The sequence below is a fragment of the Colletes latitarsis genome, chromosome 3 (assembly GCF_051014445.1).
Source record: "Colletes latitarsis isolate SP2378_abdomen chromosome 3, iyColLati1, whole genome shotgun sequence".
NCBI classification, from domain to species: domain Eukaryota; kingdom Metazoa; phylum Arthropoda; class Insecta; order Hymenoptera; family Colletidae; genus Colletes; species Colletes latitarsis.
In genome coordinates this window covers 40,234,827-40,254,045 of record NC_135136.1, presented here as the reverse complement: position 1 = coordinate 40,254,045, position 19,219 = coordinate 40,234,827, and the positions used below count along the sequence as shown (strand labels likewise).

The window sequence follows — 19,219 nt, the reverse complement described above, 5'->3', positions numbered from 1 at the left end:
AAACGAAGGAAAATTAATTCGACGTTTGAATCACGTAGGATATCCATGAAAAAAAAAAATTTTTACAGCAGAGTCATTTACCTGAGCGCCTCTTCTTGATCCAACCGTGCAAGAATGTACTGCTGGACGTCTCTCACGACGTGAGATTTCCTTAGGTCGTCCAACGAGATTTTACGGAATCCGGTGAACATCCGCGAGATCGATTTACTTTGTCGTCGAGCGGTGCAGACCAGCAGCAACCATTGAGGGAACAGGTGATGATGGTTGGCCAATAATTCAGCGATCGTCCTACTGACATTGTCGTTTTCTCTCCTCGAATCTCTGGTACCGGTTTGTGGAGGATTCAAGGTTTGACCCTCGTCGATAGAATCAACCAATAGGAACAAGCAGCTCTTCGGTGGCTCTACCTCTAACAGGGGAAACAGCAGAGCCTTTTTCAGAGCGTCGTCGGGATCTCGGTCGAGAACGTCCGGTTGCAGGGCAGCCTGTATATCCGGATCCGTTCTGAGCTTTTCCGCGTAAGCTTCCGCCACTGCTTCCCTCGAAGTCGACGGGATCGACGTGGCGTTGGTAGTCGTCGTAGTAGTGCTGCCAGGAGACGGCGAGCTTGTCGACACTCTACGAATAATTTTAAACAGTTTCGGACGTTCTGAACCAGCGTTTTGCAAAATGGGGGCATGGTCGCGACTTTCGGATCAACGAGATCGTAGGTTTCTCAAGAGTACCCTAAACGTTCGTGAGTCCTATCGCAATTACTAACCTGTGAATACCATCCGAGCTAGCCTGCAAAAGTTGAGCAACCAAAGATCTAACGAATTGAGCCGGCGACAAGGAAGCCTCGCTTCTTGCCTGGCAGAAATGCCTGGCGAGCAGTCTCCTGTTCAACGATCTCTGATGTTTAGCGTTGGCGCCGGTCGATGGCCACGCTAGTTCGGCGCAGAGGGCGGTTTTCCCGCTTCCTGGGCCGCCGACGATCAGAGCACCGCATGTCTTCGAGGCTGGCCTTTGCTCCAAGCAATGGGACAGCCTGATGAACACCCATTCGCGGCAGAAGAACCGCTTCTTCTCGATCACCGGCGCGGCCATCTTCACGGTTCTACGATCGGCCGTCGCGTCGATGACTCGAGCCTAACCGATTAAAACGACACCGGTCATGTTTGCGATTACGTTTCGTTGCTCTTTGCGATTGTACGCCGGTGCGCGTCGATCCCCCGCGAGATCTACTGTCATAGTAATTCGATTCTTTTGTTCGATAATAGGTCGGTGTGTCGGGAAATGAAGGAAGATCAGGCCGTCTGTTAAAAGAGTTCTCCGCGACGATTAGTGTTCTAGGCTGAACTGACGGTTCCGTGAAACGCGTGGCCTCGGTTGGGTTCGTTGCTCGACGATGATTTCGATTTCAGCCCCGTTGCAGCATCCTTCACTCGTGAGAATTACGAGCTAGACCAGCTGTGATGCGACGCAGCTATGGTTGATCTCGTTGCACACTGACGAGGAGACGTTGGTCGGAGCCCCAGGGGGCTCTGAGGCTTCCTCGGCCTCCATTCAGGCTTCTCATCGCCTCGTTGCGGACGAGCACCGCGTTTCGTATCGCTGCATTCTACCTGGAACAGCGAAACCAGACCCGGTTACAGCACCCCGTGGAAATGTTACTCGTGATTTCTCTTAAGTCTGAGAACACCCCTTCTGTCGCGGGAAGGCCTCGACCGTTCGGGGATTTACCGGAGGCAATTAAAGGGAATTTTGCTATTTCCCCCGGCACTTGTTTGCATTGAAATTATGCTGATTTCAGACGCAAAAGCTTCTCGTTGTCCTTTTTAGGCTCTTTCGTCCGTAAACGGGGACAATGTTAATCGAGCATCTCTCTAGGACATTTTCTACTTCAGAGTAGGGTTGGTTTTATTTTATTTCGAAAATGGTTAAACACCCAGTATATGAGTAATGAAAACAAAGACCATCGTGCGATTTACAGCTTGTTCTGTCGCGTTTGCTGAGACGCTTCGTCGAAAGATCGTGAAATCCTGTCGCGACTAATGGAAAGCTCGAATTCCGCCCCAGAGTTATTCGTAGAACGACGAGTGATCTAAAATTCGTATTTAATGGACGTAATAATTGTCTGTTCGCGGAAGACAGATAGGATGAAATTACAAGGGAATGCTCGAAACGAGCGAAAATGCGGAGTGTTAATGACAAACTAGTTCTACTAATGAGAAGGGAATACGTATCTTGGCGTCAGACTTTTCCAATTATGGCTACCGTGTTTGCACTTGTTAAGACTTCTCTGTACGAATCCAGACTGTCGTTTAGTGTCAGCGAAACGGAAACTCATTTATAGTCGTGTACCTCGGGGAACTATAAATACTTCATAGCTTGTGTTGAATAATACAGTGGTGGACATAAGTACTGGCACAGTACGCGAGTCCTTGTACGAATATTTATAACAACCAAAAACAATGTCTATATTACTTGTTTTTTTATCTAGCTTTATTTAGAATTCCAGTTTTACATACCACATAGAAGCAGAGCTTTGGAAAATTTAATATTCAAACCGAAAACGTAGTCGAAAGGAATTCTCGTTGTTGGGATCTGTGGTTCTGAACATTGAGCAGACTTCTGAGAGTCGAAAGGAAGAGGAGGTAGTATCCTTCATAGATCTGCGTTCTGTAACTAGTTACTATACGATGTCGAGATGTCTGTGTAATGTCTAAAGTATCGACACGGTTATTTATGCTGGAAGGAAACGATTACGCGGACTTTCAAACCATTATGAGTGATTTGTGCAACTTTGGAATATTATCTGTACTTTGCGCGGGTACTATTGACTCGTAAATTTTAAATATTTAAATAGAGTTGGTCTTAAACAGAGAGTTCAGATTACTCTTTTAGGTACGATTATAGGGGTGGTAAATAGTGGCTGAACACGCTCCTACGGTCGTCGGCTGTTTAATTGCATCGTTACAAGTGGTTGTTTTTATTATTAACAAAATCTCGTCCCGCGATGGCGCAACAAACGGTCTGACAGTCGTCTCGAAAACGTCGGGCGTAATTTGCATCGTCGGTGTTACCTGACAAACTGCTTTAATTACGCGGGAGTCTAGTTAATTTCTCACCCGGGGCTCGATTCACGAGCCGCGGAAGGGAAAGACGGAGAAGAACGGGTCCGCGATAATTATGAATCGTTGGGGGTTTCTACTCAGGAGGCGCGAGGGGCGGGCATTTGTCCCTTCTTCTGATTCCGTGTGGATAATGACATCGGGCGTTCGAGAGTCGGGTCACCTAATTACTCGGCCCTCGTACGAGCTGAAATTCAAACGTTCGATGGATCGACGCCCCGTTTATTGCTTGTCTCGCGCGACTGTCGATATTGTTTCACGCACGAGCTGCTCGCAGGCTTACAGCCCACCGTAATGCGTTAATTGCACACGCAGTTCGTGAAAGCATGAGACTGAGGGGCTAACCTATCGATAGCCATGCGTTCACTAACTAAAGTTAACCCTTTGTCGCCGCGAAATTGTATAAACTGCCATTTTTTACTTGGATTTAAGACACGCGTAATCACTGTACACAATAGCGGATCAACAAAAAAAGATATTGTAAAAGGGTTGAAAAGGGGGAGGGCAAATTTAAACAAAGACTTCTCGAGCAAGTCGAAATTTTGTACACGGTTCATCTTTGACTAGCATAGATTACCCGAGAGCTGGTACTGGTTGTGTTTCATCAAAGTTTCGCAGGAATTTATTTAATACGGAGCGCTGTTATGGGGGGAAATTTATCAGGAAGATAGCGTATTATCTGCACTCGTTACCTTGTCGTTTAGAATAGTCTAGGGAGACGTTTGGATGGAATACGTTCTTGATTTTCACAATGATTTTAACGAAGCTCGTTCCAATCCTCCGGTGGAGGATCCTAGCTCCGCGTGAACGGGGTTTCTCGGGATTCGCGCGTTTTAATTGCTGTAAATCTGTCCCACGTCGGGCGTAAGAGCTCTGCGAAAACGTGAAAGTGCGTTTTCCCTTGGCACTCAGCCGTCTCTCGGCTTCTCTCGCGACGATCAATTGTTCGAGACCCCCGACGACTTTTATAAATATCTTACAGAAATGCAATTAAACCCCGATCATCGAGAGTCACGAACAAACCGAAAGTGAAAACTGCTACCAAGTGTGCGCGTAGAGAACAAATTTTTATTAAAAACATTTCTGAATTTTTTTCTCGAAAGTGGGTAGGATTTCGAAGGTATGTCTATTCACCAAAAATGATTGTTATTGACTCCTGCAACCAAAAATAATTTTTATAGGACGATTTAAAATTTTTTTCATTTTTAATAAATTTGTTTGACGAAAGTGCATGAAGTTTAGGGTGCACTCGTATACCCTGTCTGTGATAACAGCGCCGGAAGTCCTCCAAGTGGTCCAACCGTTTCACGCAAATTATACGACCGAGACGCGCGAATAGCCTCTTCATTGTCTTGCTTGTTAAGCAACGGGTACCATTCAAAATTTACTGCCAGCCATATCCAGGTCATGCTGGCAGTTGTTGGCTTATCGCGCGCGGAACCGTCACTCGCGCCACCGATACCGAATTTTCGGAATTCCCTCGCATGTCCCGAACCGGTGTCCGGCCTCGGCTATCAATCGAGCCACGATAAACCTTGACACGAGCGGATCGTGTCCATTGTCGGCGTTCTGCTCGTTTTATACGACTCCGTTTGAAAACCTACAGGGCGGCCTTAAATCACTCCCAAGTGAAATTACTTCTGGAGAAACGCGATCTTTCCCCTTTGCTCGCTCTATGGGCAGGTCAATTTTTTATGCTGATTTATCGTAGATTTAGATAGTGATTTATGGCTGTAAAAATGGCCAGAAGCGACCCAGTTTCGTAATACTTCGAAGTTTTTAAGACTATGAAGTCTTGAAACTCTCAATAGGTTTTGAAAAGTTATTTCAAGTCTCTTCGCATGAAATCTGGCGGTCGCGATTCGATTGCAAGAAGAGAGTCTCCGGTGTCTCGTCGAAGGTACCATTCGAAAGAAGAAGTCAACATAGTTGATTCACAGGGCAGATATGTAAAATGCCGAAGCACTGTTCCGATGCATCATCGAAGATCGTTCGATGTCGTTGGGAGGTGGATCGCCGGGTATCGGAAACTGAATCTAGAATACCGTTCGAAGCTATTCGCGTCGGATGATAAGCTTGGATACGTATTGGTAGTAACGGGGAACGACCACGGCGAGATTGGGGTTGTCTGAAGTCCCCGAGGTCGTCTATCCGTCTTGAATTTAATGAACAGAGTGCATCGGCGCGGGCTAGACATGCTGCTGTCCAAATACGGAGGGCACTGTTCGCCGTAGCTGCCAGCTTCAAGTGGGTCAGGCCTGCCTTGACTTCGCTTCGTATGAATTTTAAACAGCGCGCAGCTGGATTGTGGCCTCTGCAACATTTATGCCCGGTTACGACCAACGTCGCGCTTTTAACATCTCCCGGACAGCTGTTTGAATGCCGTAGTTTGCAGTCATCGGGCATCCAGACGATACTAATGAGTCAATAGTCGACTCGTTGCTGGGTACTGCGAATTCCTTAGCTCTCGTAGCTGCCTCCGTCATCGATCTCTGTACAGGGAAAAATTCTAACGTCTGAAAAATGCAACCGTGATCTTTTCTAAGATCGAACTCCAGGCTTTTGATCGCACCAAGGGATCCTGAATTCAGATCCAGCGTACGTTAATCGATATCCGGGAGGAGCAGCGAAGCGATTCCCAAGATATGGGAGTTTCGATCGTCGCGGAGACTCGTCACGGAAAGGCTGCACTTTCAGCAATCGGCGACAGAACGAGCGTGGCTCAAAGAAAGGGAGGAATAAAGAAAAATCCATCACCGCGGGACATCGGCGTCTCTGACGGTGGTTCAGCAGCGATTGCTCATGACGATAACGGCGGAGCTGGAGGAGTCAAAGGGAGTATAAGCGAAACGAGAAAAGAGAGGAGGAGGTTGCTTAATGGAGCTGGCGGGTACGGCGGTACATTTCGAACAATGAGGATCAAACCTCTGCGGAGAAGGAAATCGAGTCGAAGTTAGTTCGCTGGAATGACAATGCTCGTTCCACTTGGACGCAAATTCAGTACTTAATAAAGCGGCACATTCACCTACCGGAGGTGGCGGCCGACGAAGACGCAAATTGAGATGTCTCACCTGAATGGGAACTGAGGGACCAGCCGCCGGGCTTCGAGACCATTATCGCCGAGGGATAGAGAGAGAAAGTTCAATTTTACAGTGGACTGACGGGAATTCAATTTCACAACGGATCGTCTTCCGTACTCACGCGCGGCGCGTGTTTAGGGATCGTCGACGAAGAAGACCATCGAGCTTTCCTACCGGTTTCGATTCGCTTCGACGGTTAACCCTTTGACCCAGCAATGCGCGCGCGAACCGTTGAACGTACAGTACCGGACTGTTCTTTTCCATAACCAAATTAGATTAGATTAGATTCGAAAAGAAGCGTCGAAGCTCCTGAATTTCTGGCGAAAACTTACGGTGAACTTGCTGTAATTGAATCACGATGTAATAAATATGTTTGCCGGTGAATAGATCGTAAAGCAAGGGGTTAATGGCGACGCTAATGAGGACAATCACCCCATTTATCATCGTAACTCCTCGAAAGGGAGCATCGAACGTATGAACTTTGGAAAACCGATCGCCTTCGTTTCTAACGATCGAAGTATCTTTAACGAGAAAACTTATCGTCACGGTAACACCGGTTACCGGCAAAGGAGAAAATCGATCGTCTGTAATGTATATATTTATTGCCATTGCGATACCAAAAGTATAAAGAAGAAATCGTACGAGATACGCGAGGATCGTCCATGTAGGGAGACAATTACCGACAACACCTTTAGCAGCGGTCGCGCTGATCGGCTCATTGGAGCTAATTAATGGCACGAACAAAGGGAATGCGCGCGTGCTTCGCGTATAGTCGGAAAAGCTGGATCCCGTGTAACGAGTAATGTCAAAATTCCTGTAAGTAAGGAGAAGCTGCTCCTTATCTTGTTAGATCTTGAACGTACAGGATCGTTAATGCGTCCGCGGCGTTCGCGGCGCGCCATATTTGGCTGATTGAGCAACGGCCTCGTTTCAGACAGGTCGGGACATCAGTCTTAGGTCAGCCAGCTTGTACATACTCGATTCTGCCGTGTTCCGATGCGTTTGCCTTAATCGGTAGCCGCTGTGTGTCGGTCGATTTAATTAGTATTGGAAATTGACATGTTTGAACGGACCGCAGGGAGAGAGATTTAGAACGGAAATGCTCATCGGTCAGGAATGCTCCTGCACAGAGATCCTCCTAAACTGTCGAACGAAGTACGGTAATCGACGATTGAATTTCATCGAATTCCTTCCTCGAAAACACAGAAAATAAAACAAATTAATTCGAATCGTGTTCTTCGATGTTTAGAGTAACGAGACCAAGTGATTAAGAGATATTCTTAAATTTGAACGTTTGCATAGTATATGAATTACTTCGAATTCAGTATGTTTCGGTAAACTTCTGATCCCCCGAATCGAGTTCTCCAGAATCCCCGAACCGGAGTTTTAACCTTCTAAACGGAACAGAGTCGCAGCACGTCTGAACGATCTTCGTTCGTAGTCTCCGCTGAAAGCCAGCTTTGAAATATTTATAAGCTATACACGCTCGTAAATTACGACGGATTTTTGGGGGAGGCTTTTCACGGATATCGTGTTCGGCAGTTTAATTTCCCACGGTCCGACAAAGAACAGAGAGACGAGTGGCAGGTAACTAAAATCGTGCTTAGAATTTTATCGCGATTTCGACTGGTCCCTTCGTCTAATTTAGTTCTTCTCGTGCTTCACTACTCTTCCACATTATATAATTTTTATATTATAATTCTCACGAAGACTTATGACAGTTGTACTTATTATATTATAGGAATTGTATGTAGTGTGCACAATCGCGTATAATAAAAGAACAGTGCAATATTTTCGTAACGATACGCCGCTCGATTAATTATTTTCTCCTCTTCGGAGCTACCTAGCTACAACAGACAAGCGGAAAATCATAAAATATCATCGAATTAATCTGTTAATTAGCGAACGTACGTACAACTGATGCTCGAACGCTCGTGTTTCTCAACCTCCATTAATTATCGTGCTCTTCGTTGATCCGGGAGTCGCGTATAAATCAACTCTGTTAATTATAATTTAGAAATTAACGTAATAAGACGGCGCTGGGTGAATCTTACATCTCCATTCGCGAAGAACGTTATTCAGCAAAATACGTAACTCTGCTGTAGAGACCATACCATCGTTCGATTGGCCAACGATCGCATTCGCTCAAAGGATGCACGAAACAAATAGCTCTATTATCCCTTCTACGTGGTAAATATTATTATCGGTCTACGTAATAACAATAACGCGACGATTATTAGGCGAACAATGGCGAGGAAATCCAATCCACTAGCCGCTTTGCGTTTTGGATATTCAATTTTAGGGGCAAACGATAGGGAATATTGGAACAGTTTGTACGAATACTAATAAAGATGATTGTATGCATATTTTTGTAATTAAAATCTAGATTAAAAAATGTTCGAACGAGAATTTTTTGGCGAACAGATTTAAAACGTTTGTTCGCGATCGAAAAAGGAGACAAGCCTGTTAAGCAAAAGCTTCAAAGTGGCACTGATTCGGATCGGAGTCACTTGAGCGTTCGAGCTTCCCAACAAAGTTCAATTCAATTTTTACGTTCGCGTGTTCAATCGATTGGTATCACGTTTAACTCGGCTGATCCACGGCCAGCCGTTGCAATCAAGCTTTGCTTGAAAAATTATTCCGCTGTCGTAGCTCCATTGGCCCCTTCTGTTTCCAATTTGTTCGACCGAAAGGCAACTAACCAGTCAGTCTAGCTGGTCTCGATCGCGGAAACGAAGGCATTGTATTCAATTACCAGAACTTCCGCCGAGCCCACGGTCAGTCTAATATCTCGAAACGCGTTAATTAAGCTCTCCATCTCGTTTTTCTCTCTTCCGCAATTCCGCCCACGTTTGTTCGACCACTATTTATCGTGTCTGGAGCATACCTAAGCTGAATAGATGAAATTCCAAAAGACTTAATGGCGTGCAAATGCGAATCCCTTTCGTGATTCACATTATGGGGATTTTCGTACAGGTTCCTCCACGCAACTAAATGTAGAAAAATTGTACGAATACAGTAAAAATGTAATAGTTAACAAATTACGACAAGTGATCTTAATAGTAGGAATGCTCTTAATGGGATCAACAATCTACCAGAAGTAGGTTCAAGTATAATTGAACGTGGGAGAAAACTATCCATTTGTACAAAAGTTACGTAGACTCATCGATCGCAAACTTGGCGAAAAGAATCGTGGATGTATTTTTCAAACAAAAGATAAATAATATTTTTCCTTAGTCACTTTCTATCTCAATAGAATACAAACTGTTTAGAGTTAACATCAAATTAGTAATGGACTATAATTCTATCTACAAAGCGCCTCACACTCGACATAATCTGCGTTCAGAGTAGATTAAACCAAACGTAACCTGGATTGCTTGTAACTGTTACCTCTACCGTGGAATTAATCACAGAATTAGTGACAAATTCGGAACTCTCCTCGGTGGAGTACCACTCATGCTTATCACGGTTCGAGTTCAACGCGACCCAGATCCGACACAGGGCAGGTTAATTACGATATTAGGCAGAGAATATTGACGCGGCTGAACAAAGTCCAGACTTACCGCTCGACGTGTTCATTACTTAACACTCGAGCATCGGCGCTAATGGAAATTGATAGGACATATTGCCGAATTCCAAGCATAGAATGCGATCGATTTAGTGGCCGGTTTATGTGTCATCTTTAAAAAAAATGATCTGTATTTATATGACCTGCTTAACGCGGCTGCGCGATTGTCTTTCGGAGCACGTGCGGTATTTTATCTCGCCGAGAGGTCAAGCAAGTGGAATGTATGGAGTTAACTGATGATACGTTTCAGCCACCATGTCCAATCGACTGCTGTAACGCGTTAGGTACAAATTCAGATTTATTTCCAATCACCGTTGTTGATAGCCTACCAGTGACCTAGAGTTTCTAAATGCTTAAATTTGCTTTATATCTATAGATAGTTGTGTTTTGAAGTTTTGCTCTTTTATGCAGCATAATTATTTTTAAAGCATTAAAATATTTAATACTTTTATTCTAAACGTGCACGATTGGTACTTCAACTTTATGATCAATAGGAATTGCTGAAACTTTATTAGGTGCATAGGGTTAAAGTAAATGTTAAAATAAACATAGAAGACAGCATAAAATATAGTAGTTGGTATAGTCATCAGATAGGGGATGAAATGCCCTTTAAAATGAGCGTTTGTACGAGTCGATAGCTCAATTAGTTCCGGAGATATAAGGGTTTGAAGTTTGTTTACGTTTCGTTGTTGCGCTCGCGAATTCATTGATCTCGCTCGCGCGTCAATAGTAAACAGTGCGTAGTAAATTCTTGGAAACACTACGCCGAAACTAGGTCACGACAGTCACGTTCGTGGGGTAGGTCAGCACGACTCACGTGCGACAAAGAGGTACGACGCGACGCGTCAGACGGAGACAGCGATAGTCGAATTAAAAAAATTACCCCTTTACATAAATTGCGATATCTCGAAAACGGAAAGTCGGATCGACAAAAACCAAAAGCCATTTTAAAGGGGAGGCTTTACCGCTGCCAACAGTGGTTCAATTATTAATAAATCCCTAATAGTTTCAGAACTGCACGCATCTAAAGTTTTATGATTTTTAATAGGCGTTAATAGGCCTTTCTAAGGCGCCGAGCGAGATCGTAGTCGAATTAAAAAAATTATCTTTTACATAAATTACGATATCTCGAAAACGGAAAGTCGGATCGACAAAAACCAAAAGCCATTTTAAAGGGGAGGCTTTACCGCTGCCAACAGTGGTTTAATTATTAATAAATCCCTGATAGTTTCAGAACTGCACGCATCTAAAGTTTTATGATTTTTAATAGGCATTAATAGGCCTTTCTAAGGCGCCGAGCGAGATCGTAGTCGAATTAAAAAAATTATCTTTTACATAAATTACGATATCTCGAAAACGGAAAGTCGGATCGACAAAAACCAAAAGCCATTTTAAAGGGGAGGCTTTACCGCTGCCAACAGTGGTTTAATTATTAATAAATCCCTGATAGTTTCAGAACTGCACGCATCTAAAGTTTTATGATTTTTAATAGGCGTTAATAGGCCTTTCTAAGGCGCCGAGCGAGATCGTAGTCGAATTAAAAAAATTATCTTTTACATAAATTACGATATCTCGAAAACGGAAAGTCGGATCGACAAAAACCAAAAGCCATTTTAAAGAAGAAGCTTTACCGCTGCCAACAGTGGATAAATAAATAATAAAACATTAGTAGTTTCGGAACTGCACGCGTCTAAAGTTTAAAGTTTAATTTATATTGGAAGTTAACCAGAATTTGATACCAAATTTTGTCCAGTTTTTTTACAAAAGAACTATAAATCATTCGACCAGTCAGATGACCGGTCGTAGTAGGCAAGACAGACTATATATTTTTCTCAGAAAACGAACAATAAGAATAGAAGTGAATATTGATTAGAGAGTCAAGTAAATTGAACGTGGAATCGTATCGATGGGAGCTGGAAAACGTGTCGGTGTTGTCTCCTTGTACATTTCCAATCAGAAGTTTCGATACAGCATTTGCATCTTGTAGACTAATGCGAGTGGAATACGAAAGCTTCTGCCCTTCGGACGATCAATCTACTTTGGTAGACGGGATGGAATCAAAAAGTTCCAAGTTCTGTTAGATCGAGATTTCAACTGCATCGAAAGTCAATCCTCGTTTCGATGTCCCCGACGCCTTTTCACGACTACGTTAAGTGGTTCTCGATTTCTTTCTTCCTATCAATATTTGAAATTACTTCGTACCCTTCGATAGCATTCGTACAAAAATTGTTTTTCTAAGATTACGCAAGACACTTAGGATTCGATATGATTTGAGAAAGTGTCTTAAATTTTTCTCGCGTAATAGTTTGCATATTTGCAAGTAGTTTCGAGAAAGAGACGTCTCGTTCGAATAGACACGGCGAAAGTTCGTCGAGGTGTTCTTCGACAGGCTGAGAAACGATACACCGGACACGCCTCTGCACTCTGCTCGAAAATTGAAAAAGTTGAATGAACGGAATTTAAAACTTTCGTCGTGTCACTCGAGAAGGTGTCTTCTCCGTGGCGAATTTGCCAAAATTTCATTAGTTCGTTCGTCCTTCGGGCCCTTATCGCGTCACTCTACTAACCTTTCCAAGAGTATTGGCACATACGTCTAGATAAGAACAGAATGTCGTCGGTCTCCTGCTGATTAGCTATGAAATCTGTCGTAAACTCGAGGACATAATTCTTAGTTGAAATTTCAAGGCAAAACGAATTAGAAAAGGTAGAAGTCGTACAGAAAACATACTTTTTACACGGTACAGTTGTTTTTTAACCTGACAGCGAAGGGGTTGATCGAACATAAATATTAATCTCGCGAGAACGAATTCCTCTGCGCGACTTTTTCGTTCTCGCGAAAAAGGAAAGCCACCGAGCGCAACGATTGGAACCGTCACCTTGATTGCCACCGTGCAATTTCCCCGGTTTCGTGGGCGTTCCCAGCGATCGGCGGCATGCTAATTAGATTGCTATTAGTTACCTCCTCCGTGACTTCTTTCTCCCTCCGCGGTCGCATTTTCGCTTTTATTCCGTGTCGTGTCGTGCGTGGACGTCTACCCTCTTGGCCATAAATTTGTTTATCGCGTCGAGGCGCAACCCCGTTCGTTTTTATCCCGCAGGGGTGGCGATTAACGGTCTTATTACCGTAACAACGACTTTGCGCTTTTTAACGCGGAGTTTCGTTAATTTCCTGCTTAACGGGACAGTCGTTGTTCTTCGGAGAATTTGGTCCAAGTAAACAGTATCGACCCGTACGAGGTTTCTTAACAAATATTTCTTTCGCGTCGATGAAATTGTTTACGCTCTTCCCTCGTAAATGATTTTACGATGTAGTGCCGTTCACCGATGACCACCATGCAAATGCCATGGTCTTGAGGATAAATTAAACTTTCGTTGCGGCAATTATATGTGAGAAAACTGGCTACGCGTGAAATTTACGGCGAAACGGGCTAATAATCCCAGCAGAAACAATGTTGAGAAGGAAAGCTGTGCGTTCTGTGAGAAGAGACCGCTCCACTTACGAAATGTGGTTCGCTGTAGAAATCGAGGGAATCAAAATATTCAGTTCTAGTGATACTTCTTCGGATGACGATACATCGGCAAAATAATCATTCCAAAAATTAGCAGACAATCCGTTCATCCATTAAAAAAAAAAGTTATTATATAACGTTTCGACGATTCCTCGATTGTCCTTTTGATCGATAGCGATTCCCTTTTGTTACATTCGATAACAGTTGGAAAAGTAACAAAAGTCCGCGTCGGTGAGGGCCATCAACACCTATGAACTCTCGTGGAGTTCCTCGCTAATAATTCACAAGTGGCAGGGAAACGACGAAATAGATTTATCACGTTCGCGGGCGGATCGGATTCAACCAAGGGCGCTTTATCATTTATTATTGGAAATTCTGTCGGCCGTGACGGCGTCCCCCGTCGAAAGGAATAGCACCGGGCACTTTATTCAGGAAGTTGACTCGCATTAAAGCCGAAACTCCGGGCCCGGTTCTTTATTAAAGCAATCTTTACGCGATATCTCCTGGCTTCTCCCCCCGAAGTCGTGGAATCGCTTATTGAAATTTTCCCGGGGAATTTCAGCAACGTCGACGACGCCCCGTGTCTCCGTTCGATTTTCATTTCCCCGCTTCTCTTCTTCCTCGATTTTCGTTCCCGTTACGTCAACAAGCGGCTCAAAACGCGGAACGATTACGTCAGTCAATTATCCGGCCGTCGAGCGTGGCGTGACTTAATGAGACGTCATTCGTGTAATTGCCCAAGTTGCGTGATAACGACCGAACGAAATCGCAAGGAATTTAGACCGAGACCGATGCCGGGCGCTCTTGGATTTTTGCACAACACCGGGCTGATTAATTGCCAATTATTTCGCTAATTGCAGCGATTTCTATCCCGTCCCAGTGTGTTTCTCCTGTTTTGCACGCAGCCAATCCGAGCTTGTTGGGAGAAAACCGCCTCCCGCTCTATCTATGTTTACGGACGAAAGTTGAGAAACTTTACATTTGCACCGAGTCATCGGGAGCAATTGATTCCAAAGGATAATATTTACCCCTTTGCGCTGGGGAGGCGACTATCGGTCGCCATTGGGTTTTATGCAGCGACTCGAATGGCGTCTGAGAAGCGACGATCTTTGTTTACGTTAGATTTCGTTGAACCTCGAAACGTTGGCAACTTCGGCCCATAAATAAGTTTTTTAAGCTTTTTATGGATCATTCTACGAACCGTGAAATGATTTGTTTGCTTTAATTCGGCCGCGATAACGATTCTGACATGCGTCTGTTTCGTAAGTCTCGAAGCCCTAGAAAAATGGATTTCAATAATGGAATCAGCTCGAGCGAAAATTAATTAGATTTTACGCGGTTACAAGACAAGGTCAATTGTATACATGAAGCTTAGCGATATAATAATAATAGAAATTGATAGTGGTAAAGCATATGACTATGAGAGCAGAGAGTAGTTCAGAGTGGAACTTACAATTTACATATCATTATGAGATACACCGAATTATACGAGTGAAATTAAAAAGACATAGTTCTCACGATTTCGTTTGTGCAGCAGTGTAAATAATGCATTAGAAACTAATAAACGTGTGCACTATATTAAGAAATCCCACTGTAACTAAAACTATGCAACCATGTAACTCGTTTCTTAACTTTTGTTCTTAAGTGTATGTAGTTTACTTAACGGTTGTATCTACACTTTTCTCCGACCTATTTCAAACCATAAATGGATACAACGAAGAGAGTACCTTGGATAGGGAAAATTGAAGATACGGTCGGAGGAAATCAAGAGGTTTGTCAAGATTTCGCAGAGAGGAATTGGTAAATGGAAGAAGGAAGATACTTTCGAGGGTTAACTTCGTTTCCCTTTCTTCCTTTATTAACGGATGGTTATGATATCTGTACTTTGTGACTTAGAGTGACTTTACCCATCCCTCATACAACGTTAACAACCAAATATCCATTCGTATATTCAGGATAACCACATAATTTGATAAAGATACATTCTTTGATGCATCAATTTCACGCTGTATGATCTTAAATAAATTAATTAAAAAAAGAAGTGTCCGAGAAAATGTTGTCAAGGAGTAGGGAAAGTATCGACAAGCTGTCCCCTCGTTTCTATCTGCTCGAACCCTCGAAGGTGGAGGAGTGACCAATTGTGGAGAGTTAATTTCCGTTCAAGGCCACTACCCCAACCATGAGGGCTATCCCCGTTGCTCTGGGTCTCGAATCTTCCCACAGGCATGCAGGAAAACGCCCTGCTTAGTTTAGATCAACTCGAAACAGCTCGAAGGAACTTTGCGCTTCATTAAAACTGCGTATCGCGTTACGCGTTTGCAAACTCAACCGGGATGATTTAACCTTTTCCGAAATTACACACTCTTCCTCTTCCCATAGTTTATTTTAAAATTGATTGCTTTTTAGCAACATTGCTACCTTTTTCCTAACGTATACCAAATACGTGGAACCACAGTTTTCCAGAGTGGCTCTATCATTTTGGGGCGCAGCTTATACTTCACTCATGCCTCGTAATCTCGTTAAAAGTATCGAAAAAGTTGGGAATTTCGGGCGGCCGTAATCCGATGGCCACCGAAAACTTTACCGGAACCAATAGCCCGGAGTATCGAGAAAAATTCTTTGCTACCGGCAAGAAACGTCGTCGCCAACTTGTCGTTATCATTCCCGGATAACAGCCGCCGGCAAGGGGTGCAGAAGTTGCCATCATCCGTCAAAGTCAGGGTCACCGAAAGACCAGAGGTATCGACCAGACCGAAGAAACCGCGATGCATTCTTATCGACGAGGATTCGCGGGAGCCTCTGTTGGGGGTAAGACGCCACCCTCCGATAAGTTCGCGGCTCGTCCTTGCGAAATTAATTAACAAAGCATCCGTGGGCTGCGGCGCGGTGCAGACACAAAGTCAGCGTCGCTGCAAGCCGATAGGTCATGCACGTGTCACCAGGCTGAATCGTTAATCTGCGGCGACATGCGCCTGATGCCTCTATATCGGAAATAGCGGTCTTCGAGGGTGTTTGCGTTCGGGGATGCAATTCGATAGAGCAGGGGTCGACGAACTTTTAAACTCAGCGTTCCCCTTCTCCATCATTCTGCAATCCTGAAGCTTCGTTTTCGAGATACGAGCAATTAAGATAAGCTAGTTTATCTAGAGGAGCTTTGTATAGTTCTTGGGTGGGAATGATTCTGCGTCTTGTTGCCGGAGTAAGAATTTAGTTATGGATCGAGAGACTAGCGAACCCTTGCTGCAGAGGAAACCGGAAGAAGGGAGAAACATTCTGATGGTCGATCAACCCAGCCGTTTCTCTGCTTGCGCCCCCGTCTTCTCTGAGTTAGACGGCACACCGCGGAAATGAAGCAAATGAAAATCGGAACGTGAAAACAAATAGAACCCATCGCGCCGCGGGGATCGACCGGGCGTTTTAACGTGCAGAAATTTTGCTGCTTTTTACCTTTGCCGCTCCGACCCGCAATGCCCGTGTGCCAAGAAGGAGCAACCCAGAGGTTCGATTTTCTCGACGGTGCAGTCGATACGATAAGCGTATTTCTGTCTGGGTGGTCTTTTTTTATCCCCCGTGGTTTTGCGTATTCCCCTCGCTTTGCGTCAGGCGGTCTGGAATAGAGAAAATACTCGATGTTAATTAAAACATCGAAACATACGGTTCGGTACTTTGAGCGAATATTTCGTTCTTTTTATTCGCGTCGAGGTTTTCATCGGAATCGCACAAAGTTGCAACGAAAACTACCGTGCGGGATGTTAAAGCTTTGAAATGAATCGCAAACGCCAATGATTACTTCGTTTCCACAGATTTTAGCCAAAAGCGAAGTTCGATGGTTCATTTTCATATCGCGGGAGGAAAAATCGTCGTTCACGTCCGTCTCGCCGGTCCAGGCTTTCTTTGAGAGTCCCAGACCGCAGGGAGCTCTGCGAAAACAAAGTAAATGAAATCGAAAATCCGTATGGAGGCTGCACGTGCATCTGCAATGCGGCCTCCAGCTTGGCAAGAGTCGAACCCCATCTGACCAAACGTTGCCTCCGTCTCCCTCGCACCCCTTATTTCTGCTCTGTTCCCTCTTCGTCTCTGTCTCGCGAGAGAAAAAAAAAGATAATTATCGGTCGGATCCTGGGATAGCGAAGGAAATTGGTCGAATGGTATTCCCGACCCGCAATGAGGAGAAATTGATGTTCCTGCGTTGGAAACACTTCTGATTGTTACGGGAGAAATGCAATGAACTCGCGCGATACCCGGACAGGGATCCTTATTTAGAGTTTCTTAGCAGTTTCTATTAAGATTTACATATTTCTAACGTAAAACTATATTATTTTTCGTTCGAATGTACCTCGAAACCGAGGATATTCGAAAACGTTATCTCGTTACGCGGCTGCCTTAAAAATGTTCGAGTAATTTAATACTCGAGCCTGCGACACGGATTGCGATTTTTCAAAATCCCACTCCGTTCGATTTTTTCGCCAAGCCCCTTTGATATTTCCACTCTATAATTAATGTCACTGGTTACGTACGACGACAGCTGCAAAGACACGCGTTCGTTTAGCTACAACTTAATACGCCGTTCCAGTCCTTTAAATTTCAAAAAGCAATGCCTCCGGCTCATGAATATTCGAGGAACACGCTGTAATCGAGCGATAAATCGCGAACAATCTGTACGTTTACCAATGTTAGAGCAGTGGTGCGGCGCAACCGCGCGAATACCTTTACCGGGCACCTTCGATCAGGAGAGATTTCAGCGTGGGCGTTAAGCTGGATTTACATTTTGTATCGCGTTCCCACGTTGCGCGATTTCCATGGCACGGGCATTGTCTTCTCGATTCTGCCGGTAAAATCGTTGTCCCGAATCGAAAGACCAACATAGGCTCGCGTTAAAATATAATCAACGACCATAAGTATATTCCTGCGATCGTTAGGTTTCGCTAATATTTCCGCGGCCACCAGTCCGCATTAATAATCTCGCCATCGCGACTTTCACTAATATTTCCGTGACCACAAGCAGCGCCGACTTTTCCATTTCTGATCGACAGCAACGCCGTGTCGCGTTTATTAATACTTTTCGTAAACTGCACATGATTTACTTAAACAAACTGAGCATTCCAAAGTTACTACGCGTCCTTTACTATCGTTAAATTTCAATGATTATATTTGTTGTTTGAACAAAGTCATATGCTAATGGTCGAAACGTTAAAAGAGAATTGGTCATATTTTCCTGTTCATTTAACGTATACCGTTCGCATAACTGTTATACCGAACTAACAAAGATATAAAGAACTATTTTAATTATTTTTATTACAAAATATTTGAAGTGCTCGTTCGTTGGAATCGATTATTCCCGATACTCGATATTCCGTTACGATCCGGGTTCTCGTCGAGTTCCAGAAGCGGTGCAACGAATAAAATATATATCGTGTGTTCGAATACAAACTCGTTTCTAATTATTTCGCTCGCCAGAGCCACCGTTAGTTCCGACAATTTCTATTCAAATAAAGTAACTTTCCCATTCGAATCTCGGTCTGGATATAAATTACAGCACCGTCTTCCTTATGTACAGTGGCGAAGCGCTAGAAAGTAAGAAGACAGGAATACGAGGCGAGAAGTAACGCGATTAATTAATATCTCAAAGCCGATGAGTCATGCACGCTTGACTCAGTCAATGAAAGGCTTGTGCAATTGCAAATTAAGAGGTCGCTGGAGGAATTTGTTCGCAGCGGAGTCGTCTTATCTTGACGCGTATCTGCGAACAAACTCGGGCTACGTATCCGTCACGAAAAAAGAATTTTCTTAGGGGATCCTCTCGTTTATTCTTACGCGCGGGGATCACCTGAGATTCACGCGTTCGCACCCGGAGATTAATTTGAGGAATCTCGGTCGAAAGGTCCGTTGATTTAACGGCGATGGTGGCTGTTTTTCGCGGAGCGTGAATCACAGCAGGCGAATCGTATT

General features: G+C 44.1%; 1 protein-coding gene across 16 annotated transcripts in view; it reads right to left on the bottom strand.

The window, feature by feature from the left end:
- LOC143340268 (uncharacterized) overlaps nt 1-19,219 on the bottom strand; it is a 129,475-nt gene that overhangs the window by 7,967 nt on the left and 102,289 nt on the right. For 13 of the 16 annotated variants that reach the window (XM_076762021.1, XM_076762022.1, XM_076762008.1 and 10 more), the window contains 3 exons: nt 16,718-16,878; nt 761-1,604; nt 82-618 (listed from right to left, as the gene is read on the bottom strand). In XM_076762021.1, coding sequence (XP_076618136.1) covers nt 82-618; nt 761-1,086 — 863 coding nt within the window. In that variant the 5' untranslated portion in view covers nt 1,087-1,604; nt 16,718-16,878. The remainder of the gene's footprint in view (nt 1-81; nt 619-760; nt 1,605-16,717; nt 16,879-19,219) is intronic. The other 3 variants (XM_076762018.1, XM_076762019.1, XM_076762015.1) reach the window with 1 other exon arrangement.